The sequence below is a fragment of the Monodon monoceros genome, unplaced genomic scaffold (assembly GCF_005190385.1).
Source record: "Monodon monoceros isolate NGI ecotype Baffin Bay Population unplaced genomic scaffold, NGI_Narwhal_1 Super_Scaffold_6, whole genome shotgun sequence".
Classification (NCBI taxonomy): domain Eukaryota; kingdom Metazoa; phylum Chordata; class Mammalia; order Artiodactyla; family Monodontidae; genus Monodon; species Monodon monoceros.
The window spans coordinates 89,937,646-89,950,617 of NW_021703783.1; the positions used below are offsets into that span (position 1 = coordinate 89,937,646).

The 12,972-nt window shown below is 55.6% G+C and overlaps 1 protein-coding gene across 5 annotated transcripts in view; it reads right to left on the reverse strand.

Annotated features, from left to right (window-relative positions):
* TMPRSS6 (transmembrane serine protease 6) overlaps window positions 1-8,572 on the reverse strand; it is a 36,712-nt gene extending 28,140 nt beyond the window's left edge. For 4 of the 5 annotated variants that reach the window (XR_003791086.1, XM_029205172.1, XM_029205170.1 and 1 more), the window contains exons 1-2: window positions 8,377-8,572; window positions 2,788-2,984 (exon numbers count right to left, since the gene is read on the reverse strand). Coding sequence is in view for 4 of the 5 variants with exons in the window: in XM_029205172.1 (XP_029061005.1) it covers window positions 2,788-2,983 (196 nt within the window). In the remaining variant the exon portion in view is untranslated. Of the gene's footprint in view, window positions 1-2,787; window positions 2,988-8,376 lie in introns of those variants that run through there. The other variant, XM_029205171.1, reaches the window with a different exon arrangement.
* Between the last annotated feature and the right edge of the window lie 4,400 nt (window positions 8,573-12,972).

Genomic DNA, 12,972 nt, shown 5'->3' on the forward strand with positions numbered 1-12,972 from the left:
CAGTGAAGAGGGAGAGAAGTGATTGGAGTCAGGGTATGTTTTGGGGTTAGAGAGGACCAGGTTTGCTGGTGGCAAATTGGGGCTGGGGAGTAAAAGAAAGAGAGCAGTTAGGGGAGCAACGGGAAGGATGGAATGGCCACCATCTGGGATGTTCTCTCCATTTCTTTTTCAATTTTAAAGGATTTTCTTAGGTCACTATTTTTATTTATTTATTTATTTTTTGCGATACGCGGGCCTCTCACTGCTGTGGCCTCTCCCGTTGCGGAGCACAGGCTCCAGACGTGCAGGCCTAGCAGCCATGGCTCACGGGCCCAGCCGCTCCCAGCACGTGGGATCTTCCTGGACCGGGGCACGAACTTGCGTCCCCTTCATCGGCGGGCGGACCGTCAACCACTGCGCCACCAGGGAAGCCCTCTTAGGTCACTATTGATGATACCCTAAAGTTATATACCATTTTCTCAACATCTCGAACTTCCAAAAATCTCATATATAAACACACATTGCCTCTGAAACATGGAAAATCAATAGTTCAATATCATTTTATATTAACAACTGGTAAACATCAATTAAAAATGAAAGCCCCGGGGCTTCCCTGGTGGTGCAGTGGTTGGGAGTCTGCCTGCCGATGCAGGGGACACGGGTTCGTGCCCCGGTCCGGGAAGATCCCACATGCCGCGGAGCGGCTGGGCCCGTGAGCCATGGCTGCTGAGCCTGTGCGTCCGGAGCCTGTGCTCCGCAACGGGAGAGGCCACAACAGTGAGAGGCCCGCGTACCGCAAAAAAAAAATATATATATATGAAAGCCCCTTTAAAATATACTCAAAAGGTAGACTGACAATTCACAAGAGAGTTAACTGTCAGTGGGGTCTGAGATGCACTTAGACATCCTGGAGGAGGGGCAGGCCCCGGTGATACAGTAGCGCTCAAGGGAGAGGCCCAGACTGGAAATGAAAATTTGGGAATCTTCAGGGCATAAGGGAATGTCGGGGTTGGGGGGGAGCAGAGAGGAGGAGGAGGAGAAGTCACCATGAGCTGAGGGAAAAGAAAGTGTGGGCGCCCTGGAAGCCAAGTAAGGATAACGTGTCAAGGAGGAGGCAGGGAGGCGCCCGGTCACGTGCTGCCAATGGGACAAATGCAAATCCTGTTCCAGTGCAATAGGCCTCTCGTCCACCTCCCCTTCCAGACCAGACACGGCGTGTCTCTGACTCATCTCCTCGTCCAGTGCCCGGTACCCAGAGCACAGCCTGGCCCAGTGCGGGAGGAATCGTTCACATATCTCCGAAAGTGCCTCCTCTGTCCTCATCCCTCTGGGGAAGGGGTTGGCTTCCCTCAGTGGAGGCTTTGGGGCACGCACCCCCTGGGTCCTCAGCCCCACGGAGCACCCACCCCCAGCGGGGTGATTCACTCTAGGAGTGTAGTCAGGAGAAATCAGACTCTGAGAAGAAAGACAATTGGCAGTTGAGCTCCTGGCCCTCCAGCCTGACTCTCGATGGTTTCCCCTTAAGACTAATTATCCCACAGCCTAAAGAGGCCTCAGCAGCCCCGTGTTATCTGGGGCGCCGGCTTCCTGCCGGTGGTGAAATGCACACAGCTTCCACTCCCGGCCTGCGTTGCTCGGCTCTGAACAGAATCACAATCCATCCGGCATCACGGCAGGTGGGTCCTCATCAGACCCAGGCTTCCTAACAGCTTCAACCCGGGGGTTCCAGAATACCCCCCCACCTCGACCCCCTTTAGAGCTGGGCCGAGGCTGATCTCCCCAGTGGCTGCTCCAAAATGGGTCCCCATTCCTTTCAGTGGACCTGAAATTCCACCAGGAGATGCAGTCAGTAAGAAAATGATCTAACTTTTGCAGAGTGCTTAATGGGAGGTCTCTGATCACTTGGGCAAGGTGGGCTGTCCCTGCTAGGGTTCCACCGGGGCCCCCTCTGCTTTCTCTGTCCTAGCACATGCCAAGCTTTATGGTGAGAACAGAACTATCTCTACAGCCTGGCACAGAGCTGGCATATAGGAGGTCCTCAGTACTGAATGAATGAATAGAAGGATGGACGAATGGACCCAGAGCATGGGCCAGTTGCTCCCGGGGTTCCAGGGGACTGAATGAGAGGGCTGTGATACCAGAGAGGGAGGGGCCAAAATTCAGGACATGGGAGATGCCTGAGCTACCTGCTCTGGGCATTCTTGCCCTCCCCCCACCCGCACCCACATTCCCTCTGGGTTGAATTCCACATGTGCCCATGCTGGGGTATAAAGCCATCTACGTGCATGGACACCCCCCTGGACACCTGAGTTCTGTGCCCCCCTCCCCTTCGTTCCCACTCATGCTGGGCCCTGGAGACCCCAAGATGATAGAGCTATGGTCCCCACCCTAGAAGAGCTCCCAGATCGGGCTCCAGTGAGCAGACGCACTCATTGGTGCCAGGCACCACCAGCACCACTGGGCCTCCTCCAGCTGAGCCAGGTGGCTCCAAGCCCCAGGGGCAACCCAGGAGGGCTGCAGGCAAGGGGAGGCAATGTTTACACCCCTTCAGCTTGTCACTTTACAAGAACTGGGCACTGGGAGAGCACTCCTTCCGCAGCTGCTGGGAACTGCGGGCACTAGGCCCCAGCACGGAACTTGCACTCCCATCTCATGGGACAGGAACGGAGAATCAGAGAGAAGCGCATGTCCAAGGTCGCACAGTGGTTTCTAGGCATTGCTGAGCCTGGAATCCTGATCTGCCCTGCTGTGCCCCCTCGACCACGCCAAGTCCTCCCCAGGTACCTCTCCCAAGGGCCCCGCAGTTACCTAGGAGATACCAGAGCAGGACCCCCACTGATGCCAACACAACCAGGGCCAGCCACAGGGGAGCCAGGCGGAGGTAGTCGCGGACTTTTCTCTTGGAGTCCTCGGGGGCCTTAAACATCCCCTCCGGCTCTGCCTCTTCTCCATCACCTCCATCGCCCTGCCCGCCAGCCACTTGGGGGGCCTTGGCCATGGGCATCCTGGCAAGGAAACAGACCAGGGTTGGAAAAAGCCTGGCATTTGCAAGGGAATCTTTACTGAACACCAACCTTGCACAGAAGTAAGACGGCATCCCTGCCTTTTGGGGGAGGAGGAGAATAACGCCAGCTAGCAGTAATTGAAAGTGAGCACTGAGCCAGCTCACAGAGGAGCGAAGCACGTCTCAGAGCAACTCGCCCAGGTGACCAGCTGGACCTGGTCTGGCTCCAGAATCCCTACCTTTGCATCTGCGGTCAGAGGAGAGATGGAGGTTTCACTGCCTGAGCCCCACCCCCCAAGGTACCCGCAGATGGAACTGGGGTGCATACATGGAGTACAAGTTTCTGTAAACCAGCTCCTCTTGCCCTCAGCTTCCCTCCCATTCGGGGGATGTTTTTTCCTTCCTCCTGTTTCTCAATAGCAAAGCTTCCACAACATCGATTCAATCCATTCACTTCACCCTCCCCCAGAAGCCCTGAGCCGGCTCTGTGCCGAGCCAGGGACTGCCTTCCAAGGAGCGCCGCCCCTCTTTTCTCCCCACTGCCCCAAAGTCTCTTAGGGGCAGAGGAAGGAGAAGGAGACAAAAACTAATATTCATTTAGTGTTTGTGCAAGACATTTTACGGATATCACCCCATTTAATCCTCTGGTCACCAGGATGGGGGGGACCATGGCCCCCATGCTCTTCCTCAGCCCAGTCTGTGTAGACACTTTACATATATTATCTTGCTTAACCTCCAAAAGGCTTTCAGGGTTCTGCACCCATAGGACAGATGAGGAAACTAAGACCCAGAATGTTTTAGCAATAACTCAGTCCAGGGGTTTCCTAGCCTCATTTTCCCAATGTGATTTGAATGTCTGGCATTGACAACCAGCCCATTTTGCAGATGGAAAAACTGAAGCCCAGAGAGGCTAAGCCACTCGCCAAAGATCACACAGCAGGTAAGTGGGGGTCGAGCCCAGGTGTCTGACTCCCTGCTCTTTCCACTACTCTGGGCTACTTCCTGTAAATGAGCTGTTAATTAACAAATCATGATGAAATAATACCTGAATGCCACCCTGGTCAGTGCCCCAGACCTGTGGCTGTGTCTCTAGACCCCCAGGCAAACTTCTGAGTGCTATTTGCCTTCTCTGGCAGGTTTTCCCACAGTCCAGAGAAGGTCTTTCACTTGCCCACCCACCAGCAGAGCAAGTAGGAAATTAGCCTCCTCTTACCACATCCCAAAAGGCCACTGCGGCTTTAAAATACATCCCCAGGTGTGCGTGGGTGGGTGGGCGGGGTGTCCTTTGCTTTGGGTCTTGGATTTTCACACAGAGGGATTCTGAAAACAGGGATCTTTTGTGATGCTCAAAGGTTCTCAGTCAAGGATCTCTGGCTCCAGCCACAGGGATCTCCTGAGTGGCCCCCATGGATGCAAGGAAAGGAGGTGACCGCAGGTGATTCTCACCTGGGTATAGGACTCCCCTCTACCCCAACCAGAGGACATCTGGACATCTGTATCAGGCCCTGCTGGCTTTCACGGGGCCAGGGCCACGGATGGGAAAGGTCCTGCATTGGGTGGGGCAGCCCCTCCATCCCCGCCCACTACCCGGAGTGTCCAGGGCACCCCTGGTGAAACTGGCTGTCCCCCGTGAGCTGAGTGGGTGGCTAGAGCCGGGAGAGCCCAGTGACGGGCCGGCTTCTGCCCTCTCTCAGCCCCAGGTCCACTCCCTCTGCCAGAGAGGCACATCCCCATTTTACTCCGAGTCTGGATCACCAAGGAAATACTGGGGACTCGGGGAGCACAGAGGTGATCACAGCTGACATTTATTTGAATTGTTTCCCGTTCTTTATACGCACTGTCTCATGTAAGCCTTCCACAGACCTGTGGGGGGGGGGGAATAGGTTCTCTCATTATCCCCATTTTACAGATGAGAAAGTTGAGGCACAGAGAGATTGAGCAACTTGGCCGAGATCCCACAGTTGGTTAGCGGCAGAGCCAGGCTGCAAACACAAGCGGTTTGTCTCCAGGGTAACACCTTGACCACTCTGCTCTACTGCCTCACAGGGTACGAGGGGAAACTGAGGCTCAGAGAAGGTCATAGGTCCATTAGAGGAGGCACTTAGGGGAGCAGTCCCAGGTAGGATGCTCAGTATGCCTCACCCTTCCTCTCCCCATTCCCCAAGCCAGGCTTTCACTCCATGGATTTTGCCTCCCTCATAAATGGCTCTCACATCCATCTGGGAGAACTTTGAGTATCACAGAAGACCCCATTTTGAGAAAACCCAAGATTAGACACAGCCCAAATTGGTGGGGGGGGCCATACACCAGGGGTTCCCATTGCCTCCCACCTGGACTCCTGGGGCAGCCTCCCAACTGCTTTCCTGCCTCGCAGCTCCTCCTCCAGTCCCTCCTCCACATTGTCAGGAGAGAGCTCTCCCTGCCCACCTCCAGCCATTCACCTGCTCAGAATCCCCTCAAGGTTCCCAGCCACCTCCAAACCCCTCACCGTGGCACCCAAGACCCTCCATGGCCAGGCTGCTGCCCTCGTCCCTGCAGCCCTACCTTCCGTCACGCACATCACCCTGCAGGTCCACAAGATGCTCCTTTGTACAGACACACACTCTGCCTAAAGGATGGTGGGACCCTTAAAGGCCAGCTCCAAGGCCACCTGCCCAGCGATGGGCTCTGGGCCCTGGAGAGTAAGCCACCTCCTCCCCTAGGCAGCCCTTGGTCAGATCAACAATCTGACTGGCTTTTGGCTTCGTTTCTCTCCCCCACAAAAAAGGCGGGCCTGTGTCTTATTCACCTCTGGATCCCCATAGAACCCAGCACAGGGTCTGCCACCTGAACAAATCCTCCGGGAAAGGGTGGATGAGTAGAAAGCAACCTTTAAAAACTGAATTAAAATTGAAAAAAATACAATTAGAAAATATAAAAAAGAAAGAATGGGTGAGTAGAGCCCCCAGGGCTCCAGACTCCCAGTGCAGTGCTCTCTCCTACATCTTACTGCCTTAGGGGCAAGGGCATGGAAGACGGTGCTGGTCTCTGGGGTCCCAGACCCCTCCATATTTATTGAGCACCTGCTTGGGGCCAGGCTCTGTGCTGGGCACGGGGGTCACACTGGTGAATATAAGAGACCTTGTTCCCATCCTCTTGGGGCTGACAGCCCAGCAGGAAGTGGACAGTTGTGACAACTGACAGCTGTGAAGATGACCCCAAGCGCCTGTCTTTTATTCTTATTATATAATGGTTCCCCCATTGTTTTGAGGATCTAGTCACCAGAAAAGTCTGTGCCTCTACCTTCCAACTAACCCCAGAACCCAACCTCTTCTTGACACCTCAGTGGCTCCCACCATCATCCAGGTCGCCGCGACTCCTACACTAGCCAGTGGTCCGGCCACCCGCACTAGCCAATTCCCACATGACCACCAGAGGGATCTTCACCACGTGCCCTGCTCACAAGCCCCACCTAGAACAGAGCCCAAAGCCCTCGTCACAGCCCACCAGAGACTCCATGATATGGCGCTTGTGCGCCTTTCTGTCCTCTCCCTCCTTCTACTGTAGCCACACCCAGCTCCTGACCTTCAACAGATGGAGTACAGGTCGCCTCAGGGCCTTGGCACTTGCTGTTCCCTCTGCCAGAAATGCTTTTCCTTCAGTCTTGCCTCATGACCTTCTCCTTTACCTCCTTCAAGTCTTTGCTCAAATGTTACCTCTTCAGTGAGACCTGCCCTGACCACTGCCCTCTCTCTGCTACATTTTTCTTTATCGCTCTTTTCAAGACTAACACGGCAGGATATGCTTCTGTGTCCTTGGTCTGTGTCCTCCCAGGCTGGAATCTGCACCAGAGCAGGGGCTTTACTCTGTTTGCCCTGTGTGCCCTGCACTGAGAGCAGAGAGCGGTTCCTTCCTGCTGGGCCAGGGTGCTGGGTGCACGTGTGGCCTGGCCAACTTCTTCTGCCTCCTTCTCCCCTTTCCCGCTCTTCCCTTGCTGCACCCCAGCGACATTGGACTTCTCGGTGATTGATTCTAAAAATAAAGATGGTAGAAACCTTTAACAGATCTAGGGTTCTTAGCCTGCGCTGGGTGAAGAGCATCACACGATTGTTTCTTGAACCCTGAAAGTTCTTGCTTACCACCTGCTTTCTTCCTTCTGCCTGGGCTGCCCACCTCCTGACCTGGCCCCTTCACACCTCAGCTCAGCTCTCACCTCCTCCTGGCAGCCCTCCCAGAGTGCCTCTGGAGGGGTGGCTGCTCCTCTGAAGCATCCTGGGCCACCCCCATCAATGCACAGCTCATCTTGGGGGTATTCTTTCTGTCCCCCGTGTCCCCCTGAAGGTGAGTGCCTGGAGGGAGGGACTGGGTGTACCCCCAATTTCCACAGGGGCCTGAGGCTTCTCGCCTGATCCAAGAACCTGGACCCCAGCCTGGCACCTGCTCCTCAGCCCCTCCTGCCCTTCTGACCATTGGCGGGTCCTCGGTCTGCCCACAGGAGGCTGAGCTCACTGGGGCAGAGCCGTTCCTCCTCCCGCGTGCCAGCCTGTGCTGGCTGTCGCCGCAGCTGAATTCCATTTCAACCTCCAGCAGCCTTGCTGTCTCTACTTAATGGCTGGGGAAACTGAGGTACAGAGAGAGAAAAGGACGGACTCGAGGTCACTCGGCCAGGGTAGAGCAGAGCAGGGAGAGGTAGAGCTGGGATTCTTATCTAGGACCTACCGGGGAGGCCATTCGGGCCATGAGCTGCTCTGACGCTGAGTCCCCAGGCGTGGGGGGAGTGGGTGAAAGTCCCTTCCATACACAAACTCATAAACTCACACACAGATGTACACAGATGAAAACACGCTGAAGTACACTCGCAGCTATCTGTGACATACAAACTGCTAGATGCACGCTTGCTCACACACACACACGCACACACACACGCACACGCACACACACACACGGCCACATTCAACTCTGAGCCTGCCCCCTGTATAGTGCAGTGTCGGGGGGCTCTGGGCCTGTCTCCCATACCGGAAAGCCCAGGTGGGGTACCTGCGTACGAAGGGGGCAGCTTGTCCAGCCCAGAATCAGGGTGGGGTGCTCAGACTGGCAGACCAGGCCTCTCCCCTGCCCCGTCCCTGCCCCAGAGTCCACCAGCTCCAGCTGAGCCCCAGGCGTCCCAGCCCCCGGAACCTGCAGCCCCTCCACTGCCCCGCGCCTGTCCATACACCTGGCCTCCGACCCCAGCTCTGTGGACCCCTCGCCTTCTGCTCGCTGGGTCACTCTCTGGCCCGTGAGGCCCAGCAGACCAGGCCTCGGAGCAGGGCAGTTGGCTTAAGCCCCAGGGAGCCAGGCCTGGCTCTCCGGGTAGACGCTGTCACCGGGTCATTCATAGATCCTGGTCCCCTGGCCTGGAGGTCCCCGCTTACCTTTGGGAGTGGCAGGTGGGTGCCGGGCCTGCCGCACGCAGACCTCAGAGCCTCTGTTTGTCCAGACCAAGGTCTCCCCACCCCCTACCCAGCCAGCCTGGGCTGGATCAATGGCCCACAGCCATGGCCGGGGTGTCTGGCCCTTGTCCCCTGTGGCCTGTGGCCCCAGGCTCCACGGGCCTCCTGTTGGGCTGGGGACAGCACTGTGACTGAGCACGTAAACAGGCCGGAGGCAGGAGGCAGGCAGTACCCCGCCCCGCCTCGCCCCGCCCCGTGGGCACCCTGGAGGCTGGCGGGCAGGTGCAGGAGATCTGAGCTCTCCCCCGAGGCCTGTTGCCTGGTGACATTCCTGCCTGGTTACAGCTCCTGGTCCCCTAGAGCATGAGGTGGGGTGACCAAGGACTGGGGGCTGTGCGGGGGCCCGTGCAGGGTGGGCAGGGGCTCACGCGGGTCTCCTTACCTGGACAGGTGAGAGCAGAGGAGCCAGTGGCTCCGAGAGAGACAAGGAGGCTGGGCCCCTGTGCTCTGGGGACGGGAGGGGAGAAAAATGGAGTTGGGGTGGCGTTGGTGCTATTTTCTGTTTAGCTGGAAATTAGTTGAATTTCTACCTGATTCTGGAGAGCTGTGCTGTCCATTTTGGTGGCCTCTGGCCACATGCAGCTCTTGAGCCCCTGGGATGCGGCCAGTCTGAACTGAGACGTGCCACACGGGCAAGATATATACCAGGTTTTGAAGACTGAGTGCAAAGAATGTAATATAAGCTCAAGGAGCATTTTTTATGTTGATCACATGTTGAAATGATAACACGTTAGCTGTATAGGGTTAATAAAATATATTATTGAAATTCATTTCATCGGCTTATTTTTACGCTTTTTAATGTGACTACAAGAACATTGGATACTTCAATAAAGTTTTTAAAAATATCACATTTGACCAAAACAGAACACTGGGATCACACGTGTGGTATTGAACGGAGTTGCAGCAGAGATGGCGGGTTTAGACGTGACCGTGCTCCAAAGCACGTGTTGAGAACCAGGGTTTTCTGGGTGTGTACAGACTGATGGCCACCTCCAGGCAGGGGAATGGCTGGGCTCAGGCTCAGGCAGGGGGCACACTGAGGGGCTGGGTGGGGAACACCTTAGAGATTCTGGGGGGGGAACACCTTCCCTCTCTTCCCCTACCCCTCAGCCGTGCCCAGGGCCTAACCCTGACCTGAGATCACGGACCCCAGCCTTGCCCCCGCCCTGGACAATTTTCCCTACTCCCTCCAGTCTCCCCACCTCTCAGGCCCTGGCCCCGCCCCCCTGCAAACGTTCCAAGGGACGGGTGCTTAGAATGGGAGCAAGGAGCATTGGGGGGCAGGTAGAGACACCCACAAGCCTTGCCTCTGTCCCCTTCCAAAGCGGCCCAGGCCCCCGGACCAGGCAGGCTGGTAGCTGGACAGTCTTTGAAAAGCAGAAGATCTTGTGCAATCACGTCCTCTGTACTTATCTGCCGCCAAGCCATCGATTGGCCACAGCCTGGGGGGGAGGGCTGGCATGGGGGGGGCAGCAAAGGGTTAAGGGAGGCATTTGAAAGCAGGGGCAAGGGTGCCAACTCCCCAGTTGCTCAGAGAGCCGTGGGTGGAGACTGCCACTGAGACAGGCTGCCCTCTGTCAATGGGGCAACCATATGGCCTGGAGACTCTTGTCCCTGAGGCAGCGGGACACGGTCACAAACAGGGGATGAAGGCCTTTCTGCTCCCTGGGAATCTGCATTTCACACTAACACTGGGTCCTCTTGGTCTGCAGGGACAGAGGAACCACCTGGAGGCCTGGCCGGTGAGGCTTGGAGGCCACGGGGCACAGCAGGCTGACCCAGCAGGACAGGGAGAGACAGGCTTAAGCATGTGCAGGGCGACAAGGGTCCAGCTGGGGGCTGGAGAGCAGAGGACCTGGCCCGAATCTCAGTTCTTCCACCTGCTGTGACCTGGCAAGACACATCACCTCCCCAAGCTGCCGTCTTGTCACCTGTGGAACCGGGATGATAAAGCTGGGATGTGAATGGCAGACGCTGTGCCTGGCATGCGGGAGGCCCTTAAAAAACATTAGCTGCCTTTCTTTCAGTCCAGGTTTAGGGTAGAGTCAGGGGCAGGGGCAGGCAGCTACACCCTCCCTCACCCTCCAGGTCCTGGCTGATGCTGTGATGAGGGCTCACTACGGGCCAGGCATTGTGCCCAGCACTTCTTGCATTATATCGTTTACTTCTCACAACCATCCTTTTGTCGATACCATTTTTAGCCCCAATTTGCAGAAACTGAGGAGGCCCTGGTGAAATCTGAACCCACGACTCCTGGTTTATTAATCACGCAAATGTATTAAGCACTTACAAAGTGTCAGGCTGTGCTGGGTACTGGGGGCAGGGACATGAATGAGACACGTCTGACATCTGCTCAACAGAGCTGGACGTTATGTAAAAGTCCTCGGTTGGAAAAGAAGACAGTTGGACATTAGCATCCCCCTTCATAAGACATTCTGAAGATGAGTTGACACTCCAAGAGGGAGGCCAGGGGGTGGCAAGTCACAACCCTGACCTCAGCCCTGGGTGCCTCCCAGCAGGATGGGTGCCTCCCAGAGGGATGTGCGTTGCCTGCCTTCCTGGTAGTCCAGAGAAGATGCTTGTGATGTGTTGACCTCCCCCCCCACAATTCATATATGGAAGCCCCAGTACCTCTGGATATGACCTTATTTACAAATAGGGTTGTCACAGATGTAATTAGTTAAGATGAGGTCACACTGGAGAAGGGTGGGTCCCTAATGCAATATGATTCATGCCCTTATGAAAAGGGGAAATTTGGAGACAGACACACACACACAGAGAATTCCACGTGAACATGAGGGCAGAGATCAGGATGATGTTTCTACCGGCCAAGGCGAGCCAAAGATCGCTAGCAAACTAGCAGAAAGTAGGGAAGAGCCGTGGAATGGGTTCTTCCTCACAGCCCCCAGAGAGAACCAACCCTGAGAACTGCCCTGAACTTGGACTTCTCATCTCCAGAACCGTGAGACTTTACATTGCCAGTGTTTAAGCTGCTCAGTTTTGGGAACTTCCTGGCGGTCCAGTGGTTAGGATTCCGTGCTTCCATTGCCGGGGGCATGGGTTCGATACCTGGTTGGGGAACTAAGATCCCGCATGCCACGAGGCCAAAAAACCTGCCTGGTTTGGGTGTTTTGTTACACATCCCAGGCAAACTAACACAAGGTGCTGGGCAAATACCACGGCACCTCTGTGCTGTGTGAACACACCAAGTGCTCACAGCTGGCCACCAAAGAGGCTGAAGAGACAAACATCTGAATTTTTAGCGCTGTCTTGAGCTCAGTCATGGTGGAGGAGGCTGGGGAAGCTGACCTTGTCTGAACTCAGGAAAGCCCCGCAGAGAGAACTCCAACAGCCCAGATGCAGCTCGTGTCACAGCGTGTCTCTGAAATTATCACCCCCTGCTCTCTCCACCCCTAGACTGTGAGGCCCGTGAAGACAAAGAGTTTGTCTGTCTGGTCCCCTGCTGGATCCCAGCCTAGAACACTGCCTAGCACACAGGACAAACAAACATTTGTTGAGTGAACAAATAACAGTTCCTGTCTACTCCACTGATAACACAGTATTTTGAGCTCTGGGCCCCCAGTTGGGCCCTTCACGGTGATGCCTCAGGTTCAGGCTTGGGAGTGGGACTACGTGTCTCCACTCAGCAGAAGAAGAGACCAAAGTTCTGAGAGGAGAGGTTGGCTTGCCCCAGGATGCACCGCCCAGGGCGGGTGGAGCTGGTCTTTTTGATGGGAAGTGTATCGGTTTCCTAGGCTGCCATAACAAATTACCGTAAACTGGGTGGTCTAAAACAAAAGGAATCTCTTCTCTCACAATTCAGGAGGGGAGGCCAAAATCAAATGTCTGTCCATTCTCTCTCTGAAGGAAGAAAGAATCCTCCCTTGCCTCTTCCTAGCTTCTGGTTGTTGCCAGCAATCCTTGGCGTTTCTTGGCTTGGAGAAGCATCCTTCCAATCTCTGCCTTTATTGTCATGTGGCCGCTTTCCTGTGTGTCTGTGTCTCTGGGTCCAAATTTCCCTCTTCAGATATGGTCTCCAGTCATAGAGGATTTAGGGCCCCCTCTAATCCAGGATGACCTCATCTTCACTGGCTTACATCTGCAAAGACCGTGTGTCCAAACAAGGTCATGTTCACAGGTTCCCGGTGGACATGGGTTCTGGGGACACTGTTCAATCCAGCACAGGGGTGAGGGTACTGTTCCAGGGGGATCAGGCTGGGGGACAGCGGGAGAGCTCGCCTTCTGGTCCAGCCCTGGAGAAGGTTCTCAGCCAGCTGAGACTCCTCTGAAACCCTCTGAGGAAGCACAGGGCTCACAGCCCTGGGGCTGCGGTGAGGGGTGAGGGGCGGGCTCGGGGTGCCCCTGCCAGACGCCGTCTAGACAGTGTCTGGGAAAACGAAGCTCTTCTAGGCCCCAAGGCGGAGTAGTTGTTTCCTAGGACTGTCCTAACACGGTACCATCAACGGGGTGGCTGAAAACAACAGAAATTCATTCTCTCACGGTGCTGGAGGCTACAAG